This window comes from Parasteatoda tepidariorum, chromosome 10 (assembly GCF_982258835.1).
Source record: "Parasteatoda tepidariorum strain Cologne lab strain chromosome 10, Ptep-v5.0, whole genome shotgun sequence".
In the NCBI taxonomy this organism is placed as follows: Eukaryota; Metazoa; Arthropoda; class Arachnida; order Araneae; family Theridiidae; genus Parasteatoda; species Parasteatoda tepidariorum.
This window is the reverse complement of record NC_141764.1, coordinates 73,024,794-73,038,417: the sequence shown is the minus strand read 5'-3', so window position 1 is coordinate 73,038,417 and position 13,624 is coordinate 73,024,794. Positions and strand designations below refer to the sequence as shown.

Genomic DNA, 13,624 nt, shown 5'->3' with positions numbered 1-13,624 from the left:
TTTTGGGTACGTATCGGATATGAGGATGATGTGTTGGCGACTTTTTTTCGAACTGTCGACAACACGAACATTTTTCCCCAAAATAAATCGATAACTACGATTTTAATATCGTTATTGCCAAAAACATCGATATTTAACAACCAATTTAACAAATTTCTATTATTTTCACAATGGTCACTATTTTCGTTATCCAAATAAACTTATCAATATTCAGAATAATATAACTCAATAATTATCGTTTTGCATATTATTAAGCTTTTTTATTTGTTATGTTAGCGATAATAATCACGATATTACCATATTCAAAAATTAAGGTTATCAAGAATGATCACGATATTATCGTATTCAAAAATTACAGTTATCAAGTATAATCTCCTTATTGTCCTATATACAACTATAACTGATCGGTAGTAGCCAGTGGCGTATCTAGGGTATGGCAGGTATGGCGCGAGCCATGGGCGCATTATTTGAAAAAGGCGCAAAATCAACCAACACCAACGTTTCTTTCATTTTTTCAAAATATTTTGATATTTTGTTTGTTTTAAGAAAATAAATTTTACATACATACAAATTTAAAAAACAATAATAAAAATTTTAAAAAAATAAATAAAACATTGAAAATAATCATTTAGAAAACTCTCCAGAATGCAGAATAAAAACTTCCAATAATCCTCAGATAAATCTTTATTTTTCCAGTACCACAAGCAAAAAGATAAGCAAACATCCCTTCATATCACATTACCAGGATGTAAAAAGGCAATTATCTGGGAATGAATAGAACACCTGCAGGCAGAGAATAGCCCATTGGTGGTGACAGAGGGCAAAAGAAATGTGAAAACCATGGGGTGTCCCTGTCTAGTTTAGCCCAATTATTATACCCTAAAATGCTTATAAATCTTAAATTTTATCAAGGGTGAAAATCACTTGAAAAGCGGCTTTCGAATTTGTTGAATATACAAATAGAACCCTTGGTGTAAATTGGCGTAAATCCTTCCAAAAAAGGGAGGTTTTGCCACACATGGTGGGAATCACTGTCGCAAAATATTTAAATACTAAAAATAGGAGGTGCCTCTGCTTTGTTTAAACCAATGGTAATACTTAACAATGAATACACCCCCTCTATTTTTTTTTATGAAGAAAAAAAAAGACAGTCATAAGTGTAATTTAAACGAAGTGTTAGGATTTTCTTGTAATCAAGGATTAAATTGTAAGTAATCATTTCTTATCTATTGAAATCATGCTCACTTTATTATTTCACGTTATATTTTGTAGCGATCGATATATTTTCTATCAATGCCAACTGCTCCACTTTCTTTAAAATATTTTATTGAGTGGTAGTTAAAAACGAAACCATGCAGAATTTAAGATAATTCTGGTAAAGTTTATAATTCTCACCTGGAACAAAATTATGTTTCACATAATTTTTTTCAATTATTTATTATTTATACGTAGAGGGGAAAAGGGTTTTACATTAAATAAACAAGGAATCATACAATAAATATAACTTTAGCACTCAATAAAAAATATTTTTCTTGCATCTCTGTATATGAAGATTGAAAGGGGTGTTTACTACATTATAATATTTTGTTTTTGTATATAATTATTTTTACAAAAAAAAAATCATTTAATCTGCACAATGATATTTTGGTAATAGAAAGTGAACTGTGTGTAATTAAATGCTCGTTATTGTATTATTATTATTAAAAACAATGTCTTAATGGGAAAAAAAAACGAATGTTAAAATTTGAAATGTCGGAAACATAATTTTTTAAGTTTCCTGAAAAATTATTGCAATAAGTAAATATTTTTGCGTAAATTGCGTAGCATTAGCTCAGTTAAGAGTGCCAACTACCGAGAAATGATTTCTTTTCATTCATTAAAAGGTAGATTTTAGGTTTAAACACTCATAAAAGTTCAATTTATTTATTTTTGATTAATTAATTAATTTTTTTATGTATTTATTTATTGAATGGATGAAGTAAGGAACGTATCTGTTAATTGTTCAAACTGATTTTTTTTTTTTTTTTTTGCTCTTAAGTCACAGAAATATTATTCACACACAATTTTAATTTTAAATTAATAGCTTAAGCTCAAGTTTATTCGGATAATGGCTTTGTCAAAAAATATATCGATGGTTAAATCCTTTATTTTAAATATTAATTATTTGTTGTTTGTAAACTGAAGTTGAATTTTAATGTAAAGGTTCTCGATTGGGTAAATTTTTAACCGCTTAAATTTTAAACTTACTTATCGCCCCAGACAATATTTAAACTTTAGAAAAATGTGTGTGCATCATTAAATGTTTAAACGAATAACAACTAAGGCAAAATTTACTTTATTAATAATTATGTAATTGTCGATCTATGTGTTTGGATTAAATTTGATCATATGAATTTTAAATAATTTTCTCTGTAAACATGCATTTCGTCTCTATCTTTTTTCCTTTTTTTATATTTTCACCTAATTACCGCTTGAGTATAAAATTTACGAAACGACATTTTTATTTTATTAACTAAGGTTTAACGTAGTAATTTGGTCACATAACAGCCTACTTTGGTTTTAATAAACTGTAATTATAGAAACTTCTCAGAACTATTCAAAATATTTAATAATAATATTACATTACCTTGCTTTAAAAAACATTTTATGCCCGCTCAAAATATTATATATTTTTTTGGGGGTAATTCTTTTAGCAATTTTTTTTTTATCATGTCTCTTATGAATTTTTTTAACAATACCCTTGGTACAGTAGCCATGGCTATATTTTGGAAAAATAAGATTGTTGTAAAACAGTTTGTATTTATTATATTAATTCAGAATATTTCTTCCTAGAAATTAAGTTTTTATCCTTCACTTTATTTATTTATTTACTTTGTGAAATATGCGAAAATTGTGTGACAAATATGAACAAGAGAAATTAATGTGTGAATTTAACATTTTAATATTAGTGCAGATTTTCTAAATGTGCTTTCAGTTATTATTGTACTTTCGTTTCTTTACATAAAAATAATATTCTATTCAGTTTAAATTTAAGGGAAATATATTAGGGGGAGGAGGAGCATCATTACGTTGCACAGAATTTCGACCTGCTTTCTAGTATAAGCATCTGGGGAATATTTTGAAGATCAAAAACCTAAATTCGATGAAAAATGTGTTTATTAAGGGGAAGTATGTTTACGTTTTCACATTTGATTTTATTGATCACGTTACTGTATGCACTAATTTTTTAGCTTATTTCTATGGGTTTAAAGAAAAATAAAGTAACTTACAATGTTATAGCAATATTTTGTAATTTAAAATAAAAGATTTAACGTTTCCCTATCGAACCATTGAAATTGTAATAATACATGATTATCTGATACTAATAATTAGGATTATCAAAGGTAATTCTTTTTCTAATTTACTTGATGGGTTCCAACCACCTTCGGACTTATGTGTATAAAATGAACAAACAAGAATTAAAGCGAAGAATTTTTAATTTAAATACACAAACTTTCAATTAAATATTTAATTCTTTTGAATAGTCCCAAGTCTACAATACGATTTTAAAAAAAGTTTTATTATCCTAAAAAAGAAAAAAAAAATGCGAAACGAAACTAAAATGTCTATACTTTTAGTGCCTTTATTTTCCTTTAAAACTTTCAAGCACAATGACTCAAAAATATGTACATAGTGGTTTCCAATTTCTCTAACTAGTTTAATATTAATTATTATTAGTATTATTAAAGAAGGTATTTCTTGAATTATCACTAATAATCACCCGAGTTTAGAATATATTAAAGATAATAACATCTATTGCGACTTTTGATTTCCAGGATCTTTTCCCCTTTCTAAACTAAAAGATGTCTTTTTGAATTATTACTATGATTTTAAAAATATCCTTCATTGTGATTTTGATCATTGGAAAATTCTAATTAATTTTTGTCTTTTTAATAATTACCTTTACAATGAATAGAATTTTTATTCAAATTGATGGACTACCACAAGGATCTAATTTTTCATCTCTCTTAGCTGACTTATTTTGGCACTATTATGAAGAAAAAAATCATGCTCTTAATATTAAACATGTTTTTAAATTTATTGCTCAGCCTTTCATCCCTTCAGTGGGTGGATAAATGAATACCAAGCATGCTTGGGAACTAAACACTGGGGGTTTTGCGTTCGACTGACCACCTAACCGGAACATCTGCTCCTGCACCCTAGAGCCCAAGGTCAAGTTAACTGAGATGGGCACAGTAGGCTTTGGTCCTCTATGGGCTGTCGCGCCACTGAGTTTAATTTTTAGTTTAGATTTATTGATGATTTAATTATCTTTAATTTTCAAGGTTACACAATTTTTTAAAATAATATTTTCCCGGAGGAATTAATTTTGTTTTGTAATCAAGATGATAATATTAATTATAATTTTTTAGATTTGGGTATTATAAAAGAAGAAAATATCTGCTTTGTTGATTTAAGCGATAAAAGAAGTGATTTTAATTTTATTATAAATAAACTAATTACTTGAGAATTCTAATGTTTCTAAAATGCTTCTAATGTTTAGAATTATAATCTATCTATTTAAATCCATTTTTAATTAAATGAATAGAATTAAATAGAACATATAGTAATGTTTATTTATCCAAAAAAAAAAAAAAAAAAAAAAAAAAATAGGCAAACTCTTTAAAAATTTGATAAAAAACAATGAATACTCAACTGAAGTAATAAAATTCTATGTGAAATCATTGATTTAATTGTATGTTATTATAAATAAGTTTATTAAAAACTTCTTGGTTAATTTATATAATTTCTACCATGTGCAAATGCATTTCTTGCAATTCCGTGGCTAAAAATATGCGCAAAATGGCAATTCATGTTTCTTTCTCTCTTTTTCCCCCCTCTTAAATAAATGTTATTTTTCTAAAATCATTAAAATTTTATAATTAAATATCAACTTTATTAATTATGAACTTATTCGGTATAATATCACTTTGCGCATATCCATTTTCGAGCAAATCCTGGGTAACTAACAAATTAAACACGCTTCAGTACTGTATTACACACACATACATATATATATATATCTATGCTGGTGTGTATAGATATAATAGATATGTGTTAAACAATAGAGAATAATAAAAATATTTTAAGAAGGGCGCCAATAGGGAGGATTGCCATAGGCACCATTTTCTCTAGATACGCCTCTGGTAGTAGCTAGTTTACCTGTGTAAACAAGAATCTAGCGTTGCTCCAACATCTTGGCGAACTTGGCTTAACTTAAAACCAATAAGTACCTAATTTTGAAACTATCAAAACAGTTTACGAAAAAGTGTTAAATGCTTTTAACGAAAACCTATTTGAGATATTACTCATAAGCTTTGTTGATGCATTAAAATGTTGACGTTGCAAGGTGACCAAGTAATAACAATCTTCCCTTTACTAAAATAACTAACATTTATTTTTAGTCTTGAATGTTGCTTATATATTTTATTGGCCGATTCTATTTTCAATATTATTTATAAAACCATTTTATCTTCTTTGCAGGTGGTAAAGAGGTAGAGGTGAACTCTTTCCTGCTATTTTTGGTGCCAAACATCGTTTATCTCTTCTTTTACGTCTAAAGAATTCCAGATGTTTTTTATTCTGAAATATTCTGGAAATGTATTTGTTGTCGACAAAAAAGTGATCTTTCAATGCCACGTTAATGCTGGCGGATCTCTTAAAAAAGGAAGACTTGTCAAAAAACATAAATTTAAAATTGAACTATTTCCCTTGTATGTTACTTGACTCAGTTTTTAAAAAGCATTTGGCACCGAGAAAAGTTTGGTGCTGCCATCTATTGTGGAAATCTACAGACTTATTTGTTGTTAAGCCTAATGTTCTATTCGAAATATATTTTCTTTTATATAACTTCACGCAAAACAATAATGGAAAACTCGTTAACTAAAATGAGATTGCGAACTAAAAATAAAACTTTCCACTTCGTAAAGAGAAATAAAAATCCACCTGAAAACGCATATTGCATATTTGAAAAGATTTCTAAAGAACTGAGAAAGCAAGAAGAATGTAATTTTCAAGTATTGAAAATTTCAAAGAATGATTGTTAATAACAAAATTAATGAGAAAAAGCGTCGTTCACTGTAAATAGTCTTTTCAACTGGCATTTTACGAACATAACTTGGAAAAAAAAACTATATTTTTTAAAGAAGTTAATCTTCGTAATATATAATGGTGTTGAAAATAGTTTAGATTTCGTTCTATTTTGTTCATCTGTACTTTCTTGTTGATCTACGTAGATGTGTTCTAGAATATTTCTGTATAAACTAATCAGCTAGTTGTTTTGAAATTAGACTAATTTGCAAAACGATTTTGTTTTTATTCCTACTGTTTTATATTACGTCGAATTTATCAATCGCTTTAAATTTAAATTATTAATTTTTTTAATATATTATCTATTTAAATTATTTAATATTCTGTTAAATTTCACTGCATATATATCAACTCATACGCTAATATTGTGACACTGCATATTTTTCGTTCACATTTTGCTTTATTGAATAAAAAAAAAATTATAAAATATCTAATGGTGATGTAAAAAACTACAAACGGCGTGAAACTATTTAAATTTAAAAATACCACCGCCACAGTGTTGTTTTAGTTTAAAACTCGTAAAAATATTCAGTGGATTTTTAAAAATGGACGAATGACTCTGAAATCAAGAAAAGAGCTGCACCAGTAATGCATCGCGATCCCGTTCGAAAAAAATATCCCAGATAGCACAATATTGTAGGACATTCTACTGTTTCGCGTGCTATATTGCGAATGTTGGTGAATGTCGTAAAAACATCAATACAATATCGCATACATATTTGTGCTTCTAAGGATAAATTGAAATTATAACGTGAAACTTGATGTAGAATAGTGGAAAAAAGAATTTACAACGAGCTGTTTGGAAAACTAATTAAGACTGATTGAGGAATGCTAATTGAACACGCTGAAAACAAGAATAGCAAATCCCAGTTGCATAATATTGTACTTTCTTTTGTACGCGTGAGATATAGCGATGCGGTGAATGTCGCGAAGATATCATTTCAATATCAAATACATATTTGTGCTTCTAGGGATAAGCTCATATTATAATGTGAAACTTTTGGTGGGATGAAGAAAATACTAAGTGCTGATTGGACAGCTATTTGGGTTGAAAGATTTGATTGGTAAATGATAAATTGGACACGATTTAAACAAGAATGGAATATTTGGAGAAAAAATCCTGTCCTAAAGTTCGTGTCTTACAAGATTGAAATGGGTACTGTTGAATATAAAGGAAATTTTGTTACAAAGGGTGATGTAGATAAAAGTTGTATATTAGAAAAAATATTTTTATTTTACTCTGTAATTATCTTTTAAACTATAAGTAATTTAAATTGTCTGCCATTTCGAAAAAGTTCATATGATTGTATTTTCCTTTATTTGTTTCTTTATTTTAAAACATATATGTTGTGTTTGGCGACACTTATTTATTCATACAAAATATGTAAAACATGTATTATTTCGAATTTTGTTAATTTTGATTCTTCATTTATATGATTGAAGAAAAATCTTTACGCGTTGTTTTAGAAAAGTGACTGTGTATGATAACATATTTCAAATTTTATAAATATTGTTCATCCATGTAAGAAAAATTTGTAAGTGAATTATATATAAAATATAATAAAAGTCTAAGAACTTACCGTGTATGAAATTTATTCACTTCGAAGTCTCTGTGGTCATAAAAAAATATCGATTTTTAGTTAATAATATTCCCTTTTTATAATTTATAGGATTTGCAGTAGTTCGTTATCACTTTTAGGTATAGTCTTGACCTTCTTTAACCCCTTAACAATCGGTTAATTTTCAAGAAAACGGTCATAAAAGTGCTTATTTTGCCAAATACACGTATTTGATTAGTGCTGACTTCTAGTTTAAAATAAGCTAACTATCTACTATTACCTAAAAAATATCCTGGTACTGCCATCTGGTGTGTAAAATGAGAAATAAAATGTTTTCTGGGCAAAAGAAATGGATTATTTTATTCTTGTTGGCCTGTTACTACTGAACACTCCAGCCCGGAAATTTCACGGGAGCGAGAAATAAAGGGCGAAACCTCACCCTGTTATTTTCACGGGAGCGAGAAGGAAGGGGTTAACAAGAATCTTAATGAAAATGGTACAGATTTTCTACAGGCAGAAACGTTACAATAATGCACAAATATGAAACTTTTTAACCCCATTTTTTATTATTTGAAAAATTACTCCAACACTGTATTATTTGGTCTCAGAAATATTTCAAGAAGTTGCAAATTAAAAATTTATTTTAATAAATTATTAGCATTACCTCTACGATGAAAAATCTCCCAAAAATTGCAATAATTTGCAATAATTTCATAACTATTTAAGTGTTTAACCCATTTCTCAATTTTAAAACCCAGGGTACAGCAAAGTGATATGTATTTTTGATGTAAAAAAATATCTTCGCCTTGAATTAAGGCGCTTAACTTTTACCTTTTTATTTTACTTGACACAAGAGCTTCAAGAAATATCCTTATATTTTTAAAGTAATAACGTATATGGCATTTAGTTTTAAATTTAACAACGTGATTAGTTACAACATTTTCGTTGTAATTTGTAAATTGTGAAATATATAAAGTCTAAAATATTTCTTTGGTATTAAACAAATGTTTTTTGGAATTGAAATTTCGTTATCTAACAGTATTCTTTTGAATTCTTTCGCCAAGAAAAGAGTACAGAAAAGGCCAGTATTTAAGTGCCTAACTTTAAAAGTAAAACCATAATTTTAACTTACAAATCCTCTTTTGCCGTGAGGAATCATTTGGGCTTTAAAAAGAAAAAAATATTTAAATATTTTAAAATTTATTACATTTTGTTAAAAATCACCGGACATTTTGTTAAAAATCGCACGATTTTACCACCTAGATAAAAATTATAAAAATCAATGAATAATTCGCAATTCATGCAAGTTTTTATGAGTCAAGTAATGTGGCATTGGATTGACTTTTTGAAATTTTTATTTTATTTTATTACCGTCTTTGAACAGCTGACCCAACAATTTACGGCTACCAATGTTTAACTCTATATTCTTGCAATTTTGAACCTAATCCAGAAGACGAGGGAATTCCTGGATAAAGTATAGAGAGAAATTGGCCTTCATGGAGGACTTTTTGAGGGAACTAACCAGCATTTGCGTTGCATGGAGAGGAAAACCTCGAAGATCTTCCGTGGTTAGCCTAGCGGCAGGGGAACTTTAACTAATGATCCGTCTACCACTGAGGATATTTTACGACAGCACAGCGGTCGGTGAAAGCCAGGTGCGTAATTCGTGTCTACCAGCCATTGCTAGGTTTCAAACAGGGCAGCTCATTAAGAAATGAGTGCTCTATCACCTGAGCCACCATGGCTCAACTTTTTGAATTTTAACAACTTTCATCACAAGAGCTTTTCATTTTCACAAAGCTAAGACTCATATAAGTGGATTCCGCCCTTTGACCGTTGACGCTCCTCAACCCCAGATGTTTATATGGTTTACTTTGCAAACCATAATCGCGTCTCCAGCTACTGAGTTAAACACATTTCAAATGTGTTCTATCTTGAAATCTTAAAAATTTAAATCATTTATTAAAACCTTTAAAAAAAACTCTTTAAAAAATTAAAAGTTTTATTCGATAATACGTTATTGAGATAAAACAATTAAAATTAAAATAAATGGCATATAATAGAAAATCTTTCAAAAGCGAAACAATAATTATGCTTTCGAACAACAACATGTGTTACGACACGTCTCTTTCGCATTCTTTCAAGGTTACGTCTTTCATAACTGTCATCAACGCTTTCTTCTGCTCTTCGAGCGAGCACGCTTTGTATTATAAAACAAAGCGTGCTCGCTCGAAGAGCAGAAGAAAGCGTTGATGACAGTTATGAAAGACGTAACCTTGAAAGAATGCGAAAGAGACGTGTCGTAACACATGTTGTTGTTCGAAAGCATAATTGAAAGATTTTCTATCATATGTCATTTATTTCAATTTTTAACCTTTTTAAATGAACAATCATAACAATGGATAAAATTATTATTATTACACCTGAATAAATTTAATTAAAACATATTATTGAGATGTCCAAGTCAGAGGCTAAACTAGATTTGTTCCACTATCATTCAATCATTTCCCGTTTGCACTATTCCTATTGGACGATTCGTATTTTTTCCCAATAGAAACATATTCCTATAGGTTGAATCTGTAACAGATTTATCATGGATGGATTTCCAGTGGACAGGTAAGTGAAGCATTGTCAGCTTACTCATCTCCCTCGAACACTAGGTTTGTTTATATGAACTATTCGCTTTTAATTCCAAACTTATATCCCAGTTTCTTTCAGCTTTTCGTTGGAGGTTTCATTCCCAAATTCATTATGCTTATGACAGCTCACATGCTTGATATTTAAAATTTTTGTTTGCCGAAGCAAAAAAAGAAATGAGGACTTTCTTCGTCACCTCGTAAGAGAAATTTGCATGTAGATTGACGCTTTGCACCATTTTCAGAATTAGTAAAGGAGGCACTGTCTGAAGATAGACTAAATTTAACCTAAAATTTAACTGTTTGCAAACTCACGGTAATTATGAAAATAGCATATTATTCACACAAAAAGCCCCTTTTTAACGTGACCTTTTTTTTTCTTTTTTTTTTTTTTTTTTTTTTTTTTTGTTACTAAAAATGTTGCGTCCTCACAAGAAGTTCAGAAGAATAATAGAAAAACAAATCAAAATTGTAAAACAGACTGAATCTTATGGATTATGAATATATATAGCCCCCTTTGTTAACTAGCTTGGTCACCTTTCAAAATTATATTGTACAACATGTAAACTTTATTGGTAATTAAACCGAATGCACAGCACAACTGTATTTAAATATTGTATTTCCTTAACTCCTCCTCTAATACCTAACTCCTCCTAACACCTCAATTAGATTTAAACAATTGCATTAATCAATATTTTTTTCCAGCGGCTTTGCCCACGTAGAAGTACTTTGATTTTAATTTAAACTATTTTCAAGTGATGCCTGTGATATCGTCAATGATCTTTTTTCTATTGAATTTTAGTAATAATTTGAAATCAGCGCGGCAACCATTTAATCACATGAACCAAACTTTACTTTAAACAAACCATTATTAGTATGATTTCGGGACATTTCAGCGTAGCAACCAGTAGTATTAGAATTATTTTCATCTCTATTGTGAAGATGGAAACCTCATTCAATGCTGTACTACCTCTTGAGCCATAAGTTGAGTATCGTATAATATGTCATTGCTATATTGCTTGAATAAACTATCATCAATAATTCTATGACAATATGCGGCAACATAGCATACTAGTTGTTTATGCTTGAAATTTCTACAGCCATTTTAGAAAGAATCAAATATAATTCCAAAAAATTTAAACTAAGCTATTTTATTTCTATAAAAACACAAAATTATTCTAAATAAATACTAAAAGTTTAACTAACTATTCATGTTTTACTTAAATTATTACTCAGAACAGCCTAATAAAATTAATCGAATTAATGGAACCTAATAAAATTAATTAAAAACTCGAATGCGTTACCTATAGATACACGTGTTTATGGTGCCACCTAAGAAAAATACACACAGATTAGACATCATTTATAACTTGTTTTATAAATTGGAAGCGCTCTAGTTATTTTTCAGTATTTAACCATCTCATCGACTGTGATAATTACTAGAGTTTAAAATAAGCTAAACAATAAACGTGCATTTATGCAGCATTCATGTTGTTTAATTCTGCTACAAATGATTTTTTTTAAAAAAAGAATAAATAAAATAAATAATATAAATAAATACTATACGTATAACTAACTATTCATGTTTTTCTTAGATTATTACTCAGAACAACCTAATAAAATCAATCGAATGATGGAACCTTATAAAATAAATTAGAAACTCGAATATTACCTATAAATAGAGAAATACACGTGTTCTGGTGACACCTAAGAAAAATACACGTAGATTAGACATCATTTATAAATTGTTTTAAAAATTGGAAGCTCTCAAGGTATTTTTCGGTATTTAACCATCTCATCGACTGTGATAATTACAAGAATTTATAATAAGTTAAACAATAAACGTGCATTAACGCAGCATTCATGTTGTTTAATTCTGCTGCGAATGATTTTTAAAAAAAAAGAGTAAATAGAATAAATAAATAAAGAGAAATAAAACTTTGCAGAAAACTTCGAACGAAAATTACTGAATATGAGTGGAGATAATTAAATCGTGAGAACTGAAGGAGTTGGAACAGTATAATACCTACACATTTTCATACAGAGCGTTATGATCGTTTTTACTGAAAAATACCACGACTAAATTAAATAATTAAACGTTTTCATGTATTGTGTTGATATCCAGTGATGATTTGAAAATTTGTGTATTATCTATCTAGAAACGATACTAAGTCGCAGAATTAGGAATACAGCTAATCCCTATGTTGCTTTAAACCCATCAATTTTTTTTTCTAACGAAGTGCGCGAGGGGTCGTTCTGCAAATTAGTAGATGAAAATTCATCCTTCTCAATAGTGATTAATGAGGTTTACTCTCATACCATCAATCTATGAAACGTTCTGTGATAAGTTGCGTCGGAACGATGTTACGTGCTGAATATTGAATTGATTGAACCATAAATTGTTTCTGGTATTTCCTTCAGTTTACTATCTGACTTGAAATAAACTTTTTGAACTATACAAATCTAAATTTATAGCTCAAACAGAAAAAAATAACTTATAAAAAAATCCAAAATACACTTTATAAGTTTGTTTTTTTTTATCCAGAAAGACATCATTAAAAATTTATTTTCGATTGCCCAGTTAAAATATTCGATGGAGATTCAGAATTTAAGCTAAATGCGAAAATCTTTAAGTCGCCCCATCACAGGTAAACCTCTGCAGCCATCTTAAATTTAGTGAGGAGTGTCAAAGAAAAGTGGGACCAAACATTGATATCTAGACAAAGGAGGTATCGTTTCCAAAGCATTTTTACGCTACATCGACTGAAATAAAACTCAATACAATCGAACTATTAATGAAGAAATTGTAAGGGCTTCTCATGATTAGTATGTTCAAAATTTAATTTATACCAATTTACTAAACGAATATTGCAATCTAGACGGATGAGGTATTGCTTCTGATATTTTTTATAAATCAAATTAAATTAAATCAAGTCGAGAATTAATAGCTTAGAGATTGCAAAACTTATACTGTTTTTATGATCTGAAAGTAAAAGTCTTGCATATTTTATAAAAATTTTTGCATATTTTATAAAGGCACTTGATATTGCTATATAGAGAAATGAAACGCTTTTTTTTTGAACTAGATTTAACTATATCCAAGTTAACTTGATAGAATTATACATTTTATAGTAATAAAGATATTACGCGTAAGAAATGGTATAATTATTGTTCATAAAGCCTTTATATTTTAAAAAACTAAAAGTTTTATTTAGTTGGGTTAGGTCTCAATAAATTATAGGCAAAGAATACATAGGTAACTATACTTCATTTATTTTAGCAATATCAGGTAAGTTAGTC

General features: G+C 28.6%; 1 protein-coding gene across 3 annotated transcripts in view; it reads left to right on the top strand.

Annotated features, from left to right (window-relative positions):
• LOC107453302 (suppressor of lurcher protein 1) overlaps window positions 1-7,712 on the top strand; it is a 1,096,374-nt gene extending 1,088,662 nt beyond the window's left edge. For all 3 annotated transcript variants that reach the window (XM_071184104.2, XM_071184106.2, XM_071184105.2), the window contains exon 15: window positions 5,524-7,712. In XM_071184104.2, coding sequence (XP_071040205.1) covers window positions 5,524-5,600 — 77 coding nt within the window. In that variant the 3' untranslated portion in view covers window positions 5,601-7,712. The remainder of the gene's footprint in view (window positions 1-5,523) is intronic.
• Window positions 7,713-13,624: the final 5,912 nt, after the last annotated feature.